This window comes from Grampus griseus, assembly GCF_964374135.1.
Source record: "Grampus griseus genome assembly, chromosome: 6".
NCBI lineage: Eukaryota > Metazoa > Chordata > Mammalia > Artiodactyla > Delphinidae > Grampus > Grampus griseus.
Window position 1 is genome coordinate 87,937,090 of NC_139000.1, and position 23,581 is coordinate 87,960,670.

The following is a 23,581-nucleotide window of genomic DNA, read 5'->3' on the forward strand; positions in this document are numbered from 1 at the left end:
AAAAAATGCTTTCTCATGGATAACAGAACTGTTTTTAACAGCACGTACAGTTTACCTGGTGCGTTTACATTTATGATCTCAGGTGGCACTATACTACACTCGTATTAGTACATGCAATCAATGCCAAAGAAGTTAATTGGAGAGTTTATTTTATGGGCTGAAGTGAACAAGAAACTAGAGGAAGGAAAAGTTAAGCTTGGGCCTGAAAGATTAGCATGATTTAGGACTTCTGGAAGGAAGATGTAGTTAGAAAGGAGAGCGCAGGCGCACTGGGCTGGCTGGAGTTGTGCTGTGAAGGAGTGGGATCCTCAACCATCTCTGTCCACAGTACCTCGCACAGTAGAAGGGTGGTAGCCTGGGAATGTAAAAAATTCTGTTAAATGGAACCAGTACAGTGATGTAGGCCGAGGTGAGAGGAAAGTGCAGCAAGGAGACCAGTTAGAATGTTGTTCAGTATTTGAGTTGAGAGGTGCTATGGGCTTCTACTACACAACAGAGCCCCCATAGCACTATGAACTTTTCTGACATTTTCTTCACATATTCACCTGAAAGTTCTTAGTAAGCTTGAAAAAGTATATATGAAATATATTACCCTCTACTTTCCAATTTGTGCTTCATATTCTACCCTTGAAGGCCAACCAAACCACCCTGAAGTCTATAAAGGAAAAGATTAATAGATTTGACTGAATAAGTGAAAACCTAATTTTAAAAAAAAACTTTAAAGTTAAAAGACAAATGACAAATTGGAAAAACAACTTTGTAAAATACACAACAAACAAAACATTAGCTGGAATGTCTAGTGGTCAAGAGCAAGGACCTGAAACCAGGCTGCTCAGTTTGAACCCCAGTTCTACCTCTTCCCAGCTACACAGCTACACATCCCACAAATCACTTATTCTGTCTGTGCCTCAGGTTCTCATCTGTAAAATGGGGATGATAACAGCATGTACCTTATAGGATTGTTGTAAGGATTAAATGAGTAAATATTGCAAGTTCTTAGAACAGTGCTTGGTAATAAAAGCACTTATATAAGTGTTTGCTAATATGTTATCCTTAATATATAAAGTGGATTTTTTTTTCAAATCAATAGTTAAAAAGTGAATGGCCCCTTTAAAAAGAAAAAAAGTGAATGGCCCATTAAAATATAAACGAAAGATATAAACTGTCAGTTCACAAAAGAAATAAAAATAGCCAATAGATGCGAAAAGGTGTTCACCTTCATTAGCAATCAAATAAATAAAAATCACAGCAATCTCCCAGGTCATCACTTAAACATGCCATGAAAAACTATGATGGTGATATAGACCTAAATTTATCAATATAGGAAGATTATCAGGGTTATACTGCTAAGAGAGAAATAAAGTTACAAAATAACGTGTATGACATAACCCCATAAATCTTAAACAATGGTTAGCTCTGGAATTACTCATGACCTTTATTGTCTTTACACACTTCTTACTAACTGTGTATTGCTTTCATAATCAGGAAAAGAAATAAGTGTAAAAGTTATCCAGAGAGGTTAGCTGTTCCCTAGTATCCATTGTCTCCTTTTTCTGTAGTAAACAGAAACCAGGTTTCTAGGTGACAGCAGAAGTTGAGTGCCCTAGGATGTAACCATGTGACTAAGTGCTGGCTGTAGAGATGTGAGCAGGAGCATGTGCGAGGTTTCTGGGTTCTGCCCTCCAAAGGAGGGGCTTGCTCTTTCTCTCCCCCTTTATGATTTCCAGCTGCCTGGGTGGAATGGAGTGTAGTGGAAAACCACATGGAGAGAATCCTGGTCCCCTGCTGGCAACATAGGGTGCTCTCCACTGAAGCCTGAACTTGAAAGAGATGTGACTTATTTAAGCCCCTAAAATTTGGGGAAACTTCCATAGGAAGCTAGCTTGACCAAGTGGGCATGCTCATGCAGTGTGCTCTCATTCTGCGTGTGGATTCTTAGGAGATGGAGGGCACATATTGTGGAAGGAACATACCGCTTTTGGAATAGGGCAAACATGGGTGAAAGTCCCAGCTCCTGTGTCCCAGAGGTACACCCTTGGACAGAGACAACGTGTTCAATTAAATCATAGTAGGGTGTGGTTTGGAACTGCTGAGTAATAAACAGAACCCGGTTGTCTTTACAATCATTATTTGAAAAGGTGGCAAGAGCTGCATTTGAATCCTCACTCGGGACCAAGAGGACGACCTTGCTGGCAATGCAGACCAGCCCACAGTAATCCTTAGGTTCAAGTTCGAGCTTGTCCCCATACTTCACCCCACCCCCAGCCTGGCTTCAACCTCCCTTTCCACTCCCCATGCTTGTGGGAGTTCAGGGCCCACCGCTGTTCAGGCCACCTGGAATGCTCATCCCCGTCTTCGCTTGGCCAGTTCTGGTCATTCAGATGGCACTTAAACCTGACCTGCTCAGACAGACCACCCAGTCTAACTCCCCACCATCACTATTTCACCACTCTATTTTTATAGCACCTTCAGCATTTTAACACTCTCTGAACCCACCTTGCTTGTTTTCTTGTTCTCCCTCCAAGAGAGCAAGAACCTGTCCGAATAGTCACAGCTGTGTCCCCATCTCTAGAACAGGGCCCTGTGCACATAGTAGGTGCTCTAATATCTCTTGAAGTGTAGAATTAAAAGCAAAGACAATAGGGCAGTTCACAGTGGAGGCTGAGCTCAGAGGATAAGAACTCCTGCAGCAGGAGTCCAGGTAGTGAGGGCCTCGACCAGCAGACAGCGTGGAAAGCAGAGGGAGCACAGCCAGCTGGGCCAGGAAGAGGAGGCGGTTCAGGGACCTAAGAAGACCCACAGACTTCCTTGGCTGGGTTTCCCGAAGTAGCCAAGCCCCAAAGGACCAGAGGCCCAGGGTCCCTGAGGCCCCAGGACAGAACCCTCCCATCACCTTTGTTTACCTGCAACAAAAACTACCCAAGCAAAGCAAACACACTCCTTCAACTCCCTCTGACCCCGCCCTCCATCACTCCCTCCCCAGGTGAGACTGGGGCTCTTGGTGCAGCTGCTCCCACTGGCCCCTCACTCAGCACGCTGGGTCCAGATAATCAATTTGCCTTTTGGTCTCCCTGCTTTACACAGCAGACACCCTTATCTTTAATCTTCCCCTTAATCCTGGGGCCCTGCCTCAGTGCGCCCAGGTTTTAGCTCGGAGCACGAGGAGCGCACTGATCTTGGAAGTTGATGTCTGGCCAGTGCCTCCCCAGATCTCACCCACTCTGACTGCCCGTGAGTCCAGGGGCCTCCTGCTTTCCTGTGTAAGTGCCAGGAAGTGCTGCTGCCTAAGGAGTCACAGCAGAATGAGGGAGGCCCCAGGTTTGGCAAACACCCCAGCACCCCTGGGGTGAAGTGGGCTGTTATTACACTGTCCACCTCTGCCAGAGCTTGCAAACTGGTGATGGCCTGGGGGTCACATCTGGTTCACAGAAGTGCTTTGTGATGCCCATGCAATGTTTTAAATCTATTTTTAATTAACTGAGAGCATTCAAAAGAATCAAGATATTTAACGTTAAAAAGTCTGGATTTCTTGCTTTTCTTAAAAAATCTGGAACACTCAGCTTACATTCCAAAAGGACAATGTTTTCTTTATGCCCAGCATGGGCTCTGCTATTTGTCACAGCCCCCACCTTCCTCCCACCTCTCGCCTTCTTCAATTTTATTACAAGCCTGGCTCCCGTGGTCATCTGTGTTTGTGTCCTCACTGCCTCTGCTCAGGGGTACTGTTCCTGCCCCACTTGGACCATGGGATTTTGGTCTAGGCCAAGCAGAGTCCTTTCCTTGAGGATGTCTTAAACAGGCACTGGGAGAAGAGAACCCCTTAGTCCAGCCCCCAAGCTGTGATGACAGGAGAGAAGGGGGTCATTCTACAGGAAAGAAGCAAAGCCAGCATTGAGAAGCAGAGACAAAGGTGGGGGGGCGGGCGGTGGGCAGCAGGATCCTGACAGCAACTGAGTCTAGGTCCTATCATCCCTGAGGCTACTCCACCCTTTCCCCAGTGCACAGTCACGACTAACAGTGAGTTAGAAGGAAGGAGAATGGGCTTGAGAATGATACATTTCTGGCCGCTGCAATTTTGGACAAATCGCTGATACCTTTCTCAGTTTCTTCATCTGTATAACGGGGACTCTACAGCTTACTTTAAGGTGGAGTGGGTTCCAACAATGTCATTTATGTGAAGCATTAAACGCAATGTTTGTGCATAACAGGTGCTACTAAGGATTCCATAAACAGTGAATTTTATGGTAGATGTTTACCAAAAACTGATCAGCTAGAATTGAGTGAGCTCCTTCCTGAAGAATGGTAGCAGTGTTCTTTAAGGAGATATATCTAGATCAGTACCGCCTTCAGAGACTCTGGGGTAGGTTGGAAGAAGCTAGGCCTTCACCAGGAGGAGTCTGATTTTGCATTACGATCCACCCTCTCAATGACTGTGTCATCTTGGGCTCTTTACTTAAATTCTCTGACCCTGAGGTTCCTCCTGTAAAGTGGAGGTGATAACTCTCATCTCTTTCAGTTATTCTGAGAATGGAATTAGCTCATTAACATAACAATGCCTAGTAGTGTTTGTATCCTAAGCACTCAACAAATTGTAGTTATTGTGATGGGAAAGGAACAAAAGCCACAGTCCAGAGCTAGCCATAGGGTTCACTTCTGGGGAATCATTGCTATTGCGCTTTCTACTATCTAAGGCTCAACTGAGCTAAAAGTGCACCGTAAGTCATCAGAGCACAAAGCTGTCTGTTCAGTTGTGCCAAGAGCTCACCTCCTGCACCACCCACCCTGACAGCCAAGCCAGCGGCCCCCAGGATTCAAAGCCTCCTACGTGAGCTTCAAGCAACTAGCTTTTAAAGCAGGTTTCCATTAAAAAAAATAAAGAAAAGAAAAAGCTTTGGCTGATCAATTAGCAACAGAAGACCCCAAATTAAGAGAAACCACCATGTAAAATCTTGTTTTTTTTTCAAGAAGCAAAATCTAGCAACCTTCGCATTACAGCCAAAATGATAAAAGTTGCTGACATTTTGAGACCCAAATACTATGTATACGGTTGATTCCCTAGACCCAACCTCACTTCCCTGTGCCAAGGACATGCTAGTGGAAGAAGGAGAGGAAGAATGAGATGGGTTCCCAGGAAGCTTTGCCTCCTCATTTGGTTTTGGCACTGAGCCCGACGCTGCCTTGCACAAAGTATCCTCAAGCACTTGTTGGGACAGACGGCCCTGCGTGGCACAGCCTGCCTGCCAGGCCTCTCGGAGCCCAGCTGCGCTGGCCAGCACTTGGTCAGTCTCAGGGGGAACAAAGGCAGTGATGTCTATTCCTCTAATGAGTTCTTGAAAATAGCGCCTGATGGAAATAGTGTCCTTGATGGGGATCTGGGGAGACATGCTGCCCTCCATGAGTCTCACCATCTCCCTCTTGAGCCTTTTATGCTCGTGGAGAAATTGTACTGCATTAGCATGATGCTGCAGGAGCATCTTCATCTGCTGGTAAAGCTGTTGGGGGGCTTCAAGTTCCCGGGCAACCAGCTGTAACTTCTCCAACTTGGAGGAGTGCTCGATCTCCAGCTGCCTTTTCAAGGTGGCAATCCGGCATTTGATGCCCCTGAGCAGGCTGTCTCCAATGGTGGCGATCATGGCCAGTGTGTCCGCGGCACTGGTGGAGAGTTCCCAGATGAACTTCTTCGTGTCCTGTGGAGGCAGCGTGAACATTTCTTAGGAAAGACCCCCAGAGTCCAGGCCTGGGCACCTGGTTCGTGGCGTTGCCTCCTCTCCTCCCTGAACCAGGAACTCCTTACGGGTGGTGGACACTTCTGGCTGCCTGCCCAGTACCAACTTTTCAACTCTTTCCTACCAAAGAACGCTGATTCTTCCAGCCAGAATGTGTGGGCAGCTAAAAATACTTACTCATTTCCTGCTTCCCTTGTAGTTAGGGGTGACCAAGTGTGCAACAGAAGCAGAAGTCTGAGTTGTTGGGTGCAGCTTCTGGGAAAGCTGCCTGAAAGTGGGCAGATGCCTCTGAGACAAGACTTGACCCTTCCCCTTTCTCCTGATGGGACCCGGGGTCAATGCCCACATGGAGCAGGCTCCTCACGACCTTGCGCTGACAACAGCACACACTGCAGGGCTGAGAGAAGAGGGCGGAACATCATGGGGTCACCAAGCTGGTGGCCTTGACTCCCTACCTGTGGGCATTTCATTAAGTAAAAATAAAACAGAACCCCTTATTTTTTAAAGAGCCATTGCTTATGAGTTTCTATTACAATCAAATGTAGACCCTTACTAAAAGAATACCCAAATGGAAGGAGTTACCTGAATAACTTTTAGGGGAATGAAATCACAAACCCACCCATTGTGATATTGTTAGAAAAAGTCAAGATGTCTCACTCTGGACTCTCCATGACCTACAGTGCCCTTTCCCTGTCTGGCAGGCCTGTCCTCCAGCTCATCCTGTCAACCTCAGCTCTGCATCACCTTTGTGATCAGGTCTTCCCTCAGGGGAGGCACAAAGCGTAGGGGAAAGCACTCAGATGGTGAGGTCAGGCCAACCCTAGGTGTAATTTTGGCTCTTACAGCTGAATAGTTCTGTACCTTAGATCTCATATCTTGTGAAAAGGGGATCATGGGTGCTGAAGAGAACTAAATGAGATGATGGATATATAGTGCCTAGCACCGGAGCAGCACACAGTAGGCACTTAACAAATTGATCTTCCATAGAATGGAGAGGTTCTTCCATTCTATATTCTACAGGTCTCATATACATCACCATGGTTCGCAATAGCACAATACAAAAACATTCTAACATTATGAGCAAACTTTGAAATAATGTGACTCTCCACCAGCTGAAGATTCATCATGAATCACCATTCCCAAAACCATGTTTTTAAATTGCCAGTTTAGCTGGTAAATAGATTTGCCTGCCATCCTTCATCATCATGAGTTGCCTGCCTAGTATGTGTTTAGGTGTGTTGTTTGACCCCTTAGACTAGTCTCAAGGGCAACAAAAACAGACATAATAAATATACAATGGAATCTCATGGTACTGACAAGTGCTCTGAGGAAAGATAAGGAAGATAGAGCAGGATCAGGGGTAGGGCAGAGGGCTGAGGGAGGAGGTGGCTCTCGATTTTGGGTGGTTGGGAAGACATCTTGGAGATATCCGAACTCTGGATGATGGTCAAACAATGGTCATATCTGAGGGAAAGATTTTTCCAGGCAGAAGGGCCATGAGGACAAAGCTTGAGATGGAAACAAGGATGTCTGAGGAGCAGTCAGGAGCCTGACTCAGAGTGGGATCAAGCAGGGCGGAGAGGCAGGTGGGGCCAGGCAATGGATTTATTCACAGTATAATGCACCCCTCACCAGCTGGGGATTTTGAACAAAAGAATGCCTGATCTAAAATGTTGAAGGATGATTCTGGCTACTAGTGGGGACAGAGTGGGCACAAGGAGCCCATGTGAGAACCACTAGAGAGTCCAGGCCAATGGTGATGAGAGTGGGCAGGAGAGATGGGAGAGGTAGGCGAATTGGGGAGGTGGAATGGATTGTAAGTGTGGGCCTGGAGCTCAGGACAGACGTCTGGGCTGGAGAAGAATCTCTGAGAGAGGTGGAAAAACATTGAGCAGGAGTTAGTGGCAGAACTGGGGACAGCCAGGAAAGGCTGGGGTCCCAGAGGTCAAGTGGCCATTTCAATTTACTCCAATCAAGAAAGTGTTACTGGCCATGGAAACAAATGTTTTCTGAGATGTTGGCTCAGGCAAGAGAGAAAGAAATGAATAAAGAGCAGGCCAATGATCTCATTTGTATCCTTCACCCACTTGGGTCTTTTAAAATTTTAAATATTTCTTTGTATTTCCTTTGAGTTTTGAACATTAGTTTGGTTGTTCTTTAGCTTCCAAGAAACTTTATACTTCCGTAACATACAGGGAATATTAAAATGCTACGAACTGTGGATTGTTTTACACTTGTAAAGTGATCTATTTTCTGATAGATAAATGGAAAATTATGTATTTTCTGATAAGTATTTTAGGCTTTATTTAGATAACAGAGCCACAAATACTAAACAAATAAATCAATAACAGATTTCAACACCTTATTCATTAGGTTGAATGAGTCATTTGAATTTTTGTCTTGATAAAAAGGAATAGGTGATGCAGTAAAATTATTTTTTGTAAAGGGACAGCAAGTCCCACAAAGTTCACAAAAGAACAAGTTTGCTTAACTCTGAATATCATTGAAAATACACTTGGATTCTCCAATCCATGGTGAGGTGTCTTTGTCAAGTGAACATAGGAGTGAGATCAGGAGGGTGTCCTGTAGCAGAGCCTTCCCACTCAGCATCTACCATGGGGGTATCTCACAAAACTATTTGTGTTCGTTCTTCACCACCATTGAACTTCAGCGTAACTCAATCCTTTTCCTTTGACAGAACCTAGATACTAATGACTGACAAATCTACTGGTCAAACCAAAGCATCTGTGAGCAGCAGGGGCATAAATTCATTGCACAGAGCCTCTGTCCTGCTCACCGTTTGACACCTGGTGTCTAGCACCCAAATGGCACCCGAAAGAATGAAAGAATGAGAAAAGTGTATGCTTTCTTTACTGATACTGCCATATGCTTACTAGCTTTCAATAAACCCAATTTTTCAAAACATCCTTTAAGTTCTTAAAACAGCTTTATTGAACATTATTGACATGGGTAAAAGTATACAATTTGATAACTTTCAAGATAGTGAACTTATCCATCACCCCCAAAAGTTTCCTTGTGTCCCTTTGTAATTTCCTCCCTCGCGACCATCCTTGACCTCCCCTACCCACGCAATCACTGACGTTCTTTCTGTAAATGTCTATTAGTTCGCATTTTTCTAGAATCTTATATAAATGGAATCCTACTCTTTTTGGGGGAGAGGGTTTGGCCTCTTTAACACAGCAATTTTCAGATTCATTCATGGATTATTGTGTGTATCAATGTGTTCATCCTTTGATCTGGACATTTGGGTCGTTTCCAGTTGTTGTCTATTACAACTGTAGCTGCTATGAACATTTGTGTACAAGTTTTTGTATGCATATATATTTTCTTTTCTCTTGGGATTTGAAACCTAGGTGGAGTGAATGGATCATTTATTTAACTTTTTGAAAAATTACTAAACTGTTCTCCAAACTGTTTGTACCATTTACCTTCTCAGCAGCAGTGTATGAGAGTTCCGGTTCCTCCACATCCTCACCAACACTTGATATGGTCTAACATTTCTAATAGCTGTGTAGTGGTATCTCATTGTGGTTTTCATTTGCATTTCCCTAATGACTAGTGGTGCTGAGAATCTTTTCATGTGCTGTTTGCCATCTGTATAGCTCATCTGTGAAGAGTTTGTGCAGATACTTTGCCTATTTTTATTGAGTTGTTTTCTTATTGTTGAGTTTTGAGAATTCTTTATTCTTTATCTTTTATCAGATATGTATTTACAAAGATTCTTTTTCTCCTATGTTTTCTTCTACAGATTGTATAGTTTTAGGTGTTATATATAGGTCTACTATCTATGTAGGGTTAATTTTTGCACATGTTGTGAGGGATGGATGCAGTTTTCTTTCTTTTTCTTTTCCTTCCTTCCTTTCTGCCTTTTGTTGTTGTTGTTGCCACATATGGATTTTCAATTGTTCCAGCACCATTTGTTGAAGAGGCTATTCTTTCTCCACTGCCTTGCCTTTGCAGCTTTGTCAAAAGTCAGGTATCTATGTGTATGGGTTTATTTCTGTTCCACTGTTTTATGTGTCTATCTTTAGGCCACTGCCATGCTCCTTTGATTAACAAAGATTTAGAACAATTCTTGAATTCAGGTAGTGTTAACTTTGTTTTCAAACCCTAACCCTAACCCTTCCCTTTCCACATGAGCTTTAGGATCACCTAGTCAATTAAAAAACAAAAAAAAAAGCCTGCTGGGATGTTAATTGTGATTGCAATAAATCTATAGAAATACTTGGGGAGAACTGACATCTCAACCACGATGAGTCTTCCCATGCATGAATAGTATATATTCCTCCATTTATTTAGATCCTCTTAATTTCTCTCAGCAATATTTAATAGTTGTCCTGGTACAGATATCACACATCTCTGGTAAGATTTAGATATCCACAAAGCATTTTAAATCTCTGTTGCAATTGTAAGTGATATTTAAATTTTAAGAATTATCAGTGGTTTGTTGCTAATATTTAGGAAAAACAATTGATTTTTGTATATTGATCTCATATCTTGCAACATTGCTAAACTTATTTATTAGTTCTGGTAGCTTGTAAAGCTCATCAGAATTTTTATAGAGACAGTGATGTCATCTATGAATAAACACAGTTTTGTTCTTCCTTTCCTATCTGGATGCTTTTATATTAGTTTCTCTTGCCTAACTGCACTGGTTAGAACCTCCATAATCTGCTCTTTTAAATAGCAGTGATGAGAAAGACATTTCTCGGTGTTCCTGATCTTGGAGGGAAAACATTCAGTGTTTCAGGATTAAGCATGATGTTGGTTGTAGGTTTTCATAGATGCCTTTTATTATGTTCTATTCTGTGGTATAATGGGAAATATATGGTCTTTGTCCCTGGTTCCTGGTACAGAGCTCCTAAAACTCTTGGAATTTCCTGAGTGATAGGAGCAGTTCTTATAATTCACAATAAACCCCTTTCAAACATATCTGAGATTATGCTAGTTAGGTGACTCTTGGTGGGTCCCCAGATAGTTTCAGGATGGGGCCTAGTTGCCAGAAAGACTAAACCTTGATTAGACGTTTGGAAATTTCAGCCCCATCCTCAGCCTCTGGGGAGAGGAGAGGGACTGGAGATTGAGTTCAATCGCCAATGGCCAATGATTTGATCAATCATGCCCTAAATAATGGAACCTCAATTTAAAAAAAACAACAACTAACTAACCAAACAAAAAACCTTTAAAAAAGGTTCGGGGGACTTCCAGGTTGGTAAACACATTGATATTCTGGGAAGATGGGGCACCCAGAGATATCATGGAAGCTACCCCTCTAACCACCCCCCAGCCCTTACCTTGTCCTGTGCATCTTTTCCATTTGGCTATTCCTGAGTTGTATCCTTATAATAAAGAGGTGGACATAGTAAAGTGTTTTCCTGAGGTCTTTGGGTCATTCTAGTGAATTATCAAACCTGAGGAGGGGGTTTTAGGAGCCCCCCAGTTTATAACCAGTGAGTCAGAAGTACATGTGGCAACTTCAGACTTGTGACTGGTGTCTGAAGTGGGACAGCCCTTAACCTGCAGGGTCTGCACTAACTAGAGATAGTGTCAGAATTGAATTAAGTTTTTGGACACCCAGTGAGTGTCTGAAAACCAGAGGATCTGAGATATTACTAGATTGGTGAGTTTTATAAAATTGATGTTAAATTTTTTTCTCTGTCTATTGAGATCATATGATTTTTCATTTTTCTTCTGTTATTATAGTAAATTATATTGATTGTTTTTTGAATGTTAAACCAACTGTGTATTCTGGGAATAAGCCCCTTTTTGTTATGATGTATTAGTCTTTTCATATATTTTTGGATTTGATTTGCAAAATTTTAAAAAGATTCTTGTATCAATGTTCATAAGGGATATTGTAATTTTCTTTGCCTGGTTTTGGTTTCAGGGTAATCCTGGTCCTATACAATGAGTTGGGACAAATTCCCATTTCTTCAATTTTCTGGAAGTTTGTGTATATTTGGTATTGGTTCCTTAAATGTTTGGTAAAATTCATCAATGAACCTATTCAGGCTTAGCGTTTTTACTGTAGGAAAGTTTTTAACGAGAAATTTAACTTCTTTAATAGAAAATGGCTATTCTTGTAACTTATTTCTTCTGGAAGAACTTTGATAGTTTGTGTCTTTCACAATTTAATCTAAGTGTCAAATTTAATGGCATACACTTTTTTACAATAGTCCCTTATTATCTGTTGGAGCCACTCCTCAGAAACAGAAAGACTGATGACACCACACAAACCAAGAGGTGATGAAAAGGGGCTATTACTCACATAATGAGGCTTTCTGGAGGAGAACAGGGCAGCTTCCAACCAGGTCTGAAAATGGCTTGAGAGAGCAAGGAACGCAGATTAGATTGGTTTGGAGTTTTTATGGTGGTTATGAGGTGTTGAAGGTTCCCACAGCCAGGCTGGGCTTATGTGGTTTAAACTCCCGCAGGTGCCAAAGAAGGGAGCACCTAGGCTTGCTTTTCAGCTTTTCTGGATGTGGAACAGAAGGCAAGGAGGGAAAATGGAGACTTAAAAGCTGTGAGCAGTCAAACATCAAACATGGAGTCTGACTCTTTATTATATTATCTTTTAAATATCTATAGCATTTGTAGTGATGTTACCTCTCTCATTCCTGGTTTTGGTAAATTGTGTTCTCTCTCTCTCCTCTCCCCACTCCCCTTTCTCCCTTTTTCCCTCTCTCCCTCTCTCTCCCTCTCTCTCTCTTTCCTTGAGAAGTCTGGTGAGAAGTTTAATTCAAATGATCTTCTCAAAGAACTAGTTTTTAGTTTTATTGATTTTTCTGTATTGTTTTTTGTTTTCTATCTCATTATTTTCTGCTTTTGTCTTTATTATTTCCTTTATTCTGCTTACTTGGGTTACTTTGCTCTTATTTTTTGCACTTTTTAAAGGTGGAAGGTGAGGTCAGTAATTTCAAATCTTTATTCTTTTCTAATTAAAATTTCCCACTGAGTGCTGCTTTAGTGGCACCCCATAATTCTGATATGTTTTGTTTTCATTTTCATCCAGTGCAAAATACCTTCTAATTTCCCTTTTTGTTTCTTCTTTGATCTATGAGTTATTTAGAATATGCTTTTTAGTTTCCAAATAATTGGAGAGTTTCCCAAAATCTTTATGTTATTGATTTCTAATTTAATCCACTGTGGTCAGAACCCATACTTTGTATGATTTGAATCCTTTTTTTTAAAACTTATTTATTTTTCTGGTCACGCTGCATGGCGTGAGGGATCTTAGTTCCTCAATCAGGGCTTGAACCCATGCTGCCTGCAATGGAAGCACGGAGTCCAAACCACTGGACAGCCAGGGAAGTCCCTGAATCCTTTTAAATTTATTAAGACTTGTTTTGTGGTCTAGCTTGGTGAGCTGTGTGCACTTAAGAATGTGTTCTGCTGTCGTTGGGTAAAATGTTCCGTAAATGTCAGTCAGGTCTGATTAATAATGTTCAAGACTACTATTTATTGCTGAATTCCTGCCTACTTGTTCTATCAATTATTGAGAGAATGGTATTGAAAATTACAGATTTGTCTATTTCTCCTGGTAGTTCTATCAGTTTTTGCTTTATATGTTTTGAAGCCTCCTTATTAAATGCATAAACATTTCAGACTGTTATTATTCTCTTGATTAACTGATCCCTTTATCAAAATGAAATGAACTTCTTTCCCCTTGGTAATACTGTTGGAGTGAAATCTCCTTTGCCTGAGGTTAACAGAGCCACTCTAGCTTCTTTGGATTTATGTTAGCATGACATGTCTCTTTCCATTCTTTTACTTTTAACCTATTTGTGTCTTTATACTTAAAGTGCATTTATCATAGGCAGCATAGAGTTGGGTCTTGATTTAGTTTCATTCTGACAAAAGCCTTCTTAATTGGAGTGTTTAGACCATTTTCATTTAATGTGATTATTGCTATGGCTAGATTTGAGTTTTATCATCTTGCTATTTATATTTGCCCAATCTGCTTTTTGTTCCCTTCCTCCTCTTTTTCTACCTTCTTTAAGATTGTATATCTTTTATAATCACATTTTATCTCTGTTGCTAGCTTAGTAACTATAGTTATTATTTTAGTGGTTGTTTGAGCGCTTTATAGCACACATCTTTAAGTTATCACAGTCTAACTTCAAGTAATGTTATGCCACTTCACATATAGTATAAAACCCTTATAATAGGGGCTTCCCTGGTGGCACAGTGGTTAAGAATCTGCCTGCCAGTGCAGAGGACACGGGTTCGAGCCCTGTTTCAGATAGATCCCACATGCTGCAGATCAACTAATCCCGTGCGCCACACCTACTGAGCCTGTGCTCTAGAGCCCACAAGCCACAACTACTGATGTCTGTGCGCCTAGAGCCCGTGCTCTGCAACACGAGAAGCCACCGCAATGAGTAAGCCTGCGCACCGCAATGAAGAGTGGCCCCCGCTCGCCGCAACTAGAGAAAGCCCGCACACAGCAATAAAGACCCAATGCAGCCAAAAAAAAAAAAAAAAACCCTTATAATAGTGTACTTCCATTTTGCCTCTCATAGACTTCATGGTATTCTTGTCATGTATTTTACTTTTATATGTTGTAAACCTCACAATATATTATTATTTTAAAAACAATGAGTTATCTTTTGAAAGATTTAAATAACACGAAAACAATCTTACATAGTTATGTTTTTCATTACCACTTCTGGTGTTCTTTATTCTTTTGTGTAGATCCAGATTTTCCTTCTGCCTGAAGGACTCCCTTTAACATTGCTTATAGTGCGAGTCTGCTGGTTATGAATTCTTTCAGCTTTGTATGTCTGAAACAGCTTTTATTTTGCCTTCATTTTTGAAGATATTTTCACTAGATACAGAATTCTAGGTTGACTGCTTTTAAATTCATATTTTTAAAAAATAAATTTATTTATTTATTTTTGGCTGTGTTGGGTCTTCATTTCTGTGTGAGGGCTTTCCCTAGTTGCGGCGAGCAGGGGCCACTCTTCATTGCGGTGCGCGGGCCTCTCACTATCGCAGCCTCTCTTGTTGCAGAGCACAGGCTCCAGACGTGCAGGCTCAGTAGTTGTGGCTCACGGGCCCAGTTGCTCCGCGGCATGTGGGATCTTCCCAGACCAGGGCTCAAACCCGTGTCCCCTGCATTGGCAGGCAGATTCTCAACCACTGTGCCACCAGGGAAGTCCCTAAATTCATATTTTAAAGATTTTTCTCCACTGTCTCCCTGCATGTATTGTTTCCAGCAAGAAATCAGATGTCATCTTTATTTTTGTTCTTCTGTATGTAACATGCCTTTTTTTCCACTCGGGCTGCTTAATATTATTCTCTTTATCACTGGTTTCAGCAATTTGACTATGATGTGCTTTGGTATAGTTTTAGTCATATTTATTGTGCTTGGTGTTTGTCGTATTTCTTAGATGTGGGTTTATAATATTCATCAAGTTTGGATAATTTTTGGCCATTATTTTTTAAAATACTTTTCCTGCCCCTTTCTCACTCTGTCATTTCCTTCAGAGACTCCAATTACCCATATATTGGGACACTTGAAGTTGTTCCATAGTTAACTAATTCTTTTTTTTTTTTTTTTTTTTTTGGCCACGCCACGTGGCTTACATGATCTTAGTTCCCTGACCAGGGATTGAACCTGGCCTTGGCAGTGAAAACACTGAGTCCTAACCACTGGACTGCCAGGGAATTCCCCACAGCTAACTAATTCTGTTTTTTAAAAATTCTCATTCCTCTCTGTGTTTCATTTTGAGTAGTTTCTTTTCCTTTTTTTAAAATAAATTTATTTCTTTTAGGCTACACTGGGTCTTCGTTGCTGCGCATGGGCTTTCTCTAGTTGCGGCGAACAGGGGCTACTCTTCGTTGTGGTGCGCAGGCTTCTCACTGTGGTGGCTTCTCTTGTTGCGGAGCACAGGCTCTAGGCACGCGGGCTTCGGTAGTTGTGATGCGTGGGCTCAGTAGTTGTGCCTCATAGGCTCTAGAGCTCAATAGTTGTGGTGCACGGGCTTAGTTGCTCTGCAGCATGTGGGATCTTCCCTGACCAGGGCTCGAACCTGTGTCCCCTGCATTGACAGGTGGATTCTCAACAACTACACCACCAGGGAAACCCTTGAGTAGTTTCTATTGCTATGTCTTCAAGTTCACAAAGCTCTTCTTCTCAGTGTCTAACCTGCTGTTAATCGCTCCAGTATATTTTTTATGACATTGTAGTTTTCATCTCTAGAAATTCAATTTGAATCTTTTTTTATATCTTCCATGTCTCTAACTTTTTGAAATATAGAACACAATTGTGCTAATTTTAATAAATATTTGTCTGCTAATTCTAACATCTGTCTCAGTTCTGGTTTGATTTTGATTGATTTATTATTGTTTTCATTATGGGTCATATTTTCCTGTGTCTTTGCCTGCCTGGTAATCTTTGGATGCCGGACATTGTGAATTTTACCTTGCTTGATGTTGGATTTTTTTTTATTCCTATGAATCTTAATATTTGTTTCAAAGTACTGTTAAGTTACTTGGAAAGAATGATCTTTTAGTGCTTGCTTTCATTATTTGTTTGGTGAGTCTGGAGCAGTGCCCAGTCTGGGACTAAGACTTCTTGAGTTCTCATCCCAGTGTCTCATGATTTATGAGATTTTCCAGTCTCATTCCTGGGAACAGGCATTGTTCTGATCCTGGTTGAGCTCCAGGCACTGTTCCCTCAGTCCTTTCCTATGGCTCCTTCCCTGGCCTGAGGTAATGTCCTCACAGACAAGTGCTGATCTATTCAAGTCTGTTGAATACTCACAGGAGACTCTTAACCCAGATCTCTGGATTCTCTCTCTGTGCAGTCCTGTCTTCTGTAGACTCTGTCATGTGCACTTGAAATGCCTTGACCTCCCCAGAGTCTCAGCTCCATCTCCCGAACTCAAGAAATCTGCCAGGCTTTGCTTGGGTTCCCTCTTTCTGCCCCTCAGACCTGAAACTCTCTCAAGGCAATAAGCTGGGGCAATTGTAGAGCTAACCTTGTTTATATCTTGTCTCTCAGAGATTAGTATCTTTTATTGCCTGAGGTCCTGTGTCTTGAAAACTGTTGTTTCATATATTTTTGTCTCATTTTTCCAGAAGGGAGGGTAAATTCAGACTTTGTTACTCTGCCTTGGACAAATAAGGAAATAATAAATGAAATTTTAGCAAATATTTGGTATTTAGAAGAAGATCTACAAAAGTCAGTTGTGGTAGACACAGATATTCTGCCCAGATCCCCCTTTCCAGAGAGGACTTGCTGCTTGCCAAGGTATGACCAGCCACCAGCTGTCAGATCCTTCGGGGTTGCTGTGCCCTTCCCACAGCAGCCCACATTTGGTGGCTGAGCAAGAGGACCTATAATAGCCTGGCCATTTCAGCCCAACGTGGGGTACACTGATGGGAAATCTGGCTCCAGATTCCTCACTGGATCAGGAGCTGCTTGTCAGGCCTGTGGTATAGTTTGCCTTCCCTTCTGTTTCATCTATTCTTTCCTCCTTCCTCTTACAGATGTCAATCTTGGATATCTTTTACCCCAAACTGTGTCTCAGCTTCTGCTTCCAGAGAACACAACCTGTGATACCAACTGTTAGGTGGCTAGTGTGGCCCAGAGGTCAGTCCCTAAGGGCCTCTGCCCTCGCCATTCTGCAGATGTTCCTTCTCTACAAGAGCTGGAATCTTACCACTAGAACTAGAATTTGTTTCTGAAAGACTATCTAGTCTTGGGTGTGTGTGTGTGTGAGTGTGTGTGTGTGTGTGTGTGTGTGACTTAAAATTTTGTTCTCTTGAAAAATGTATCCAGAGATTAATTCCTAAAACCTATATTTTGTGGGGGAAAAGTCATGAAATAAGGAAAATACGCCATAGAAGCTAGGATACATCTTACTTAGTCATCTTAAAAGAGGGTGAAATAGCCATTAAATTATCATCTTGGAGGCCCTTAAAGCAATCAGAATTCAACCGTTTCTCAAGGTGCACATTTCAAAACTTGACACACGTTTCAGGACACACTTAAGGAGAGTCAGTCTCTAGAGAATTTCCCCTTCATATTTAAACACCCTCTTTGTCCGTCTAGTGCCCTCAAGAGAACAGCAACTATTTGAACTGAAACCAAACATTGCCCTGCTGTTTACTTGGAGAAAGGACACGAGCCATATGAGCGATACCTGCACTGCCTGTGCTGCGCTCTCAGATTTCTGCAGTACCAGCTGAATATCCTTAGCAAAGCTCACTTTCCTCTCTGCATAGGCATCAGAAATCTTGGCTACTGGGTGAGACTCGTGGTCCCCAAAGAGCTTGCATATTCCACATATTGGTTCTTCATCCCTTAGGCACATCTGATTGACAAAAGAAAAGTCGATGATACTTATTTCCCTTCTTGTTCCAGCCCTACACACTCAGGACCTGCCATACCTCAGGCTGGTGACATTCTGAATCTATTCTTAAGCAGGTATCAAGAGTCAGTTACACAGGAGGCCCTGGCACCTGGAGGAAAGAAATGAGGGTAGTACTAGGATGCCTGAATTGTAATTTAGTAAGCACATACTGCATCTGGTACCACACAGACTCCTCACAATGATCTTTTGACTTGGATAGTATTGTGTACATTTTATACCCGAGAAAGCTGAGAAGGCTCAAAGTTGTTAGGTGACTTGCCCAAGGACACACTACTAGGAAGGGAGAGCACTGGGATTAGAAGACGAGGGCTTTCTGGGAATTCCCTGGCAGTCTAGTGGTTAGGACTCAGCACTTTCACTGCTGGAGCCCGGACTTGATCCCTGGTCAGGGAACTAAGATCCTGCAAGCGGCGTGGCACACCCCCCAAAAAAGATGAGGGCTCTCTGACTCCAGGAGCAAAGCCTTTTCCACCTGGCCAAGCCACTGCCTTGTGAGGATTAAATACCAGGATGCATGTAACGTGCTGCCCAGCCTGCGAGATCTTAGTTCCATGACCAGGGATAGAACCAGTGCCCCCTGCAGTCGAAGCGTGGAGTCCTAACCACTGGACCACCACTGAATTCCCCAAACTGGGCCTATTTTAGATGAAAGGAATTGAGGAGGACCCTCACTGCCCTGCTGGCCCCTCTGCCTCTTCACTCGGCTAAAGGACGCCTTGGAATGAAAACTCTGTCTTGGAATTTTGGAAGGGGAGGTAACTGCTGAGGATGAGACAGAACCATTGAGAATCTGTGATAAGTGGAACAGATTTTTAAAGCCAGAGTCCAACAGGAATACCAAATCACATCCTATTCTCTCGAGTCCTCTTAGTGGCTTGAGCTAGCCTGCCCCAAGCATGCCACTTACGTCCTTGTAGGAGGAGGGGCGGCTAGAAGGAACAGAGCAGAGTCTGGTGGAGCTCGGAGCAGCCCAGTAGATTGGCTGAGGGTGAAGACTTGCAGAGAAACCCGACCCTGTGAGGACAGACGCTTGATATGTTGCACTGAAGTGCTGGGGGCCCCCGGAGCTACGAAGCCCTCTTTTGGAGCCACATCTATGCTTTAGGATTTGGCTGTAGAGCTTCAAGCTAGAGCCAGTTTATGAAGACTCGGCGATACTTTTGACCTTCTCCAAGGATATCACCGATTTAGTTCATCCCTGACCATTACCAAAGCAACCTAAACCTGGTGGTTGGTGCTACACAGTCTGTGAAACATGGAAGCTCTGCCTCATCCTGCCCCTCCAGGTTTGTTGGGAGAATCAAATGGGCTCAAGGTTGTGAAAGGGCTTTGTCGACAGTGAAGCATGAAAGCTGAAGTGGTGTTATATCTGATTCATATCTGAGTTATATCTGACATGGGGATCATCCTAAAGTCAGTACCAAAGGGGAAGATTACATGCGTCAAATTACCCGTGAAAATCCCTTAGCTAGGGAATATGGAATTAGAGTACAGTCCACATAGTTTTGTATAAATCACACTGTAGACGTGTGTAAAAATGTACAATGTGTACAGCATAATACAGAGTACAATAAAGAGTTCATATGACGTATTGTGTGAAAAACTCATGCTGAAGATTAAACATCGGAATCATACTCAGCTCTCCAAATAGGCATGTGTAACCAACGGGAGGAATGGCAGAATCATTGGTCCCATCTTACCCCACCCTCTCTCTCTGGGGTAATCAAAGGTAGCTAAATTCTCATAAATCTGAAGATAATGCAACTTCGTTGTAACTATTTGAGCCTATCTGTGGTCCCTTACATCTTGCCATGGGTTGCATGGCTGAACACCACACACACTCCCAAACCTGGACTCCAGCACTAAGAATGAAGTCAGCGTTGGTATGTGCATTTATTTGGAAAGTAATCCTCTACTATACTCTTGAGCAAATATCCAATTTCAACCATAACGTTGCCGAGTAATCTGGCAGATTGGGTAGCTAAGCAAGAATAAAATAAAACTAAAAGTGTAACTGAATACCAGATTCACGCTTTCTCCATGCTTTTCACATGTCTGAACAAGCTGATTGTGTTCCTTGGTGTGAAGCATCTCAAGTTCTTCCTTAAACTTCTCCAGTATGTTTTCAGCCAGGATGTTCCTCTGCAATCCATTTGTTCCCCTTCCCCTCAGATAAATGACCTAAAACGCACAGCTGGCATGAGCTTGTGGCAAATTCCCATCATCAACTGTGACATCATCATGGGGAAGGATGAGACACCTCCCTTCCTGCACATAAACAGCAGCGAGCGGCAAGAGAGAACAGGCCACTGGCCTGAGTGAGCGCTGACTGGTCTTTCAGAAGGAAATGACTGTGAAGACTCCTCGCCCCTGCAGAATAACTCTTCCCGCTCCAAAGTCCTCTCACCTGGGCTAGTATGTGCACCCTCTGCAGAGACGGTCGCCACAAACTCCATCAGATGAAACAGGAACCTGCCTTCTTTCACCCTGTGAGTCTTGGTTAGTACCTGCTCTGTCTCCTGGAGAAGCCCAGCCCGGTGAGAAGACAGACCCTTACAGAGGACTGTGTTGTTGGATGTGCAGGGGAGCACAAAGAAGGAAGGACTAAGTCTCCCTGGGGTGATGGAGGAGAGCAGGACTGGGGTCTCAAGAAGATGCCTAAATTAGGCATTGAAGACCGAAGTGTATTAAACATGTATTTTATTTACTGTTTATTTTTTATTTAATGTATTTTATTTACATCCAGGCACCTGGGGCCTGGGATGGCCCCTCCCATTGGCTAGCCAATTCTTAGAGACAGTAAAGGATTCACCTGGGGTCATGCCTTTCACATGCAAACCAATACATCTGGGGTCCACACCCAACCACCTCCTTTATATTTGCTATTTCCCTACCCCCCTGCCCTAATCATCCAGGGCTGGGTACTAGACATCTAGGGGCAGCCCTACCTGTCCCAGAGGCCACTGAAATTATTCAAACTGGCCAATCCTAAGTCTTCCCACCCTACTTCACCCGTTCCTTCCTGCAGAAACCACAACAAAGGTCTTTCTTGTCCACATTTCCCCCATCTCCCTGTTTCCTGACCCACCCTGATTTCCACATGTGGCCACCTGTGATGTGGCATGGCCCTTCTTGGGATCTATGAGCTACAAACTATTTTTCAATGGCAGTCGTCCCCTGATCTCTTGGTCTCATCATACCTGAATAATTATAAAACCTACATTTAAAAACACAAGGAAAAAAGACAAGGCCATATGCCACCCTGAGTAAACATAGCAGTCCACCCATCTGGCAACAACCTTAAATTCCATTTGTTTAATAAACTTTTATTAAGCACCTACCATGCTGGGAATGTGATAGTGAACAGGACAGACACACCTGGCCCTGCCCTCAGGGGCTGATTTGCTAGAGAGGGGAATAAATGCCAAACAACCAATATGCTAGCTCCGTCTGCTGATTCCCAGCCAGGCAACTTAAATCCTTCTTGGACCCAGTTGTCTTTTCTGCAAAATCCAAGCTCAACAAAAGCCGCCAGCACACTTCCTGTGCTCTTTGCAATTCTCTCAGAGTGTGAGGGTCTCGTGTCTGCACCTGGAAGGGGGGAAGCTGGAGAGCAGCCTCACCCACAGAGTGGGTGGTCAGACGGTTCTGCTGTCTCTAGTCGTTGGGACAAGAAGCAGAGGTTTAAGTGTGTTACTTAAAAATCACACTCTAGACACTAAAGGTAATGATGAAGCCCCCTGGGGGTGGGGGAGGAGCTGTGGTCTAAATACTCAGCCATCAGAGGAAATGAACGCCAGTAGTGGCCACAACTGATGGTAAAGAAAGAAACAAGCTGAATTAGCACAGTATTTTCAGGTATGAAGGTAACCATGGGAAGAACTATCTAGAAAAAGTTAAAAGAGGCTGCTTCTGGGGAGTGGGACTGGGGTGGGCAGAGAGTGTGGCTTTTCATTATAAACTCTTTTCTAGGGTTTGCCCTCTTAACCTTGTCTGTGTGTTATTTTGATATGATTTTAAAATAAATGCACAAATAAGTGAAAATTCCAGGTTGAAAAATGAAAAGCATAAATAAATCTAAGCATCTGCTGCTTTTGAACTGCTGTCCCCCAACCCTACACACACACACACACACACACACACACACACACACACAGCCTCCTCATTGGCACCCCTGCCTCCATATTCAGTTGGTTACCATTGGAGAGGCAGCACCTGTCTCTCCAATCGGCCCACCCTCTGTTCCTACTGACAGAGATTCCTACATAAGTTCCCTCTTTCTGAAATCTATTTGTTTTATATTTTCTTCCTCCCTTCCTCCCTCCCTCCCTTCTTCCCTCTTTCCTCTCTTCCTTCCTTCCTTCCTTCCTTTCTTCCTTTCTTCCTTCCTTCCTTCCACAAATACCCAAAGGACCTGGAGAAACACCAGTCACAGTTCTTATGTCCCAGGTGGGGAGAGAGACTCTACACAAGTCATTGTACAAAAAGTTTCCATGAGAGTACGTAATGTAGACAATGGTGCACTTTCAACGCCAATGCTATATGACCCGTTCCAGGTTAGACATTTCTCCTGGCCCCCATTGCTTACAGGACAGAATGCCAAGCCTTTTGCATGACTTGTAAGACCTACTTCAATATGTCCTAACCTGCCCTCCTGGTGGATGCCCTAAATGCCCTGATATCTCCCACAATCTCACACTGAAGCCTTCTTATCTACTAAGCAGCTCTAAGCATCTCGGCTGCAGGCCCCTTTCTGGCCCTTGGCATCTGCTATCCTCTCTTTGTCTGCCCTGCTCTGTAGACTCTCCCCAGCTGTCACCTCCTCTGCAGCCTTTTGTGTCTCCACTGTGGGACCTCTCACTGTACACAGGGCCACTGGCTCCTGCAAGGATGCTCCTCACTCATCTGTGCATCCCTGGGGTCTTGGCACAGTGACAAGGCCCCTGGCAGGTGCTGATAAATGTCCCCCTACCCCAGCACATACTGAATAAGTGAAAACTGGCATATTTTATCTCTTGGTGGTTCTGTTAGAACCTTCTCTCTAACATTAAACCACAATGCATGTCTTCCCGTAGCTCCTGCCCTGGGTCCCACCATGTCTTCTAAGCCTGCTCCCCACCCACCCCCTGATAACCCACCAGAGATGTGAGTTCTAGACAGCCAGTCTTCACTTTGCAGGCCAAATATCCCTAGTTCTGTTATGGAATAGATCCAAGAAGTGATGACCAGAAAGAAATCTGCTATCTCAGTCACAGAAGGGCCCCAAACCTCTCTTACTTTCCTACACACTGGGCAGCAGAACTGTCCGTTGCCGTGGGTGCAGTTCTGGCACATCAAGATCAGCTCCAGGCACTGTCTGCAGAAGTTGTGGGAGCAGGAGAGGAGCAGCACCGCGGGTGTAAACAGCTCCATGCACACAGGACAGGACAGCACTGCGCCCAGCGCCTGCAT

The 23,581-nt window shown here is 43.3% G+C and overlaps 1 protein-coding gene across 1 annotated transcript; it reads right to left on the reverse strand.

The window, feature by feature from the left end:
- Positions 1-308: 308 nt before the first annotated feature.
- On the reverse strand, positions 309-23,581 carry LOC309824182 (tripartite motif-containing protein 59-like; the record flags this gene model as incomplete). Its single annotated transcript, XM_082656910.1, has 5 exons — positions 309-355; positions 5,072-5,687; positions 17,900-18,070; positions 20,153-20,311; positions 23,408-23,581. The coding sequence occupies 5 exons, from the start codon at positions 23,579-23,581 to the stop codon at positions 309-311; spliced, it is 1,167 nt and encodes a 388-aa protein (XP_082513036.1).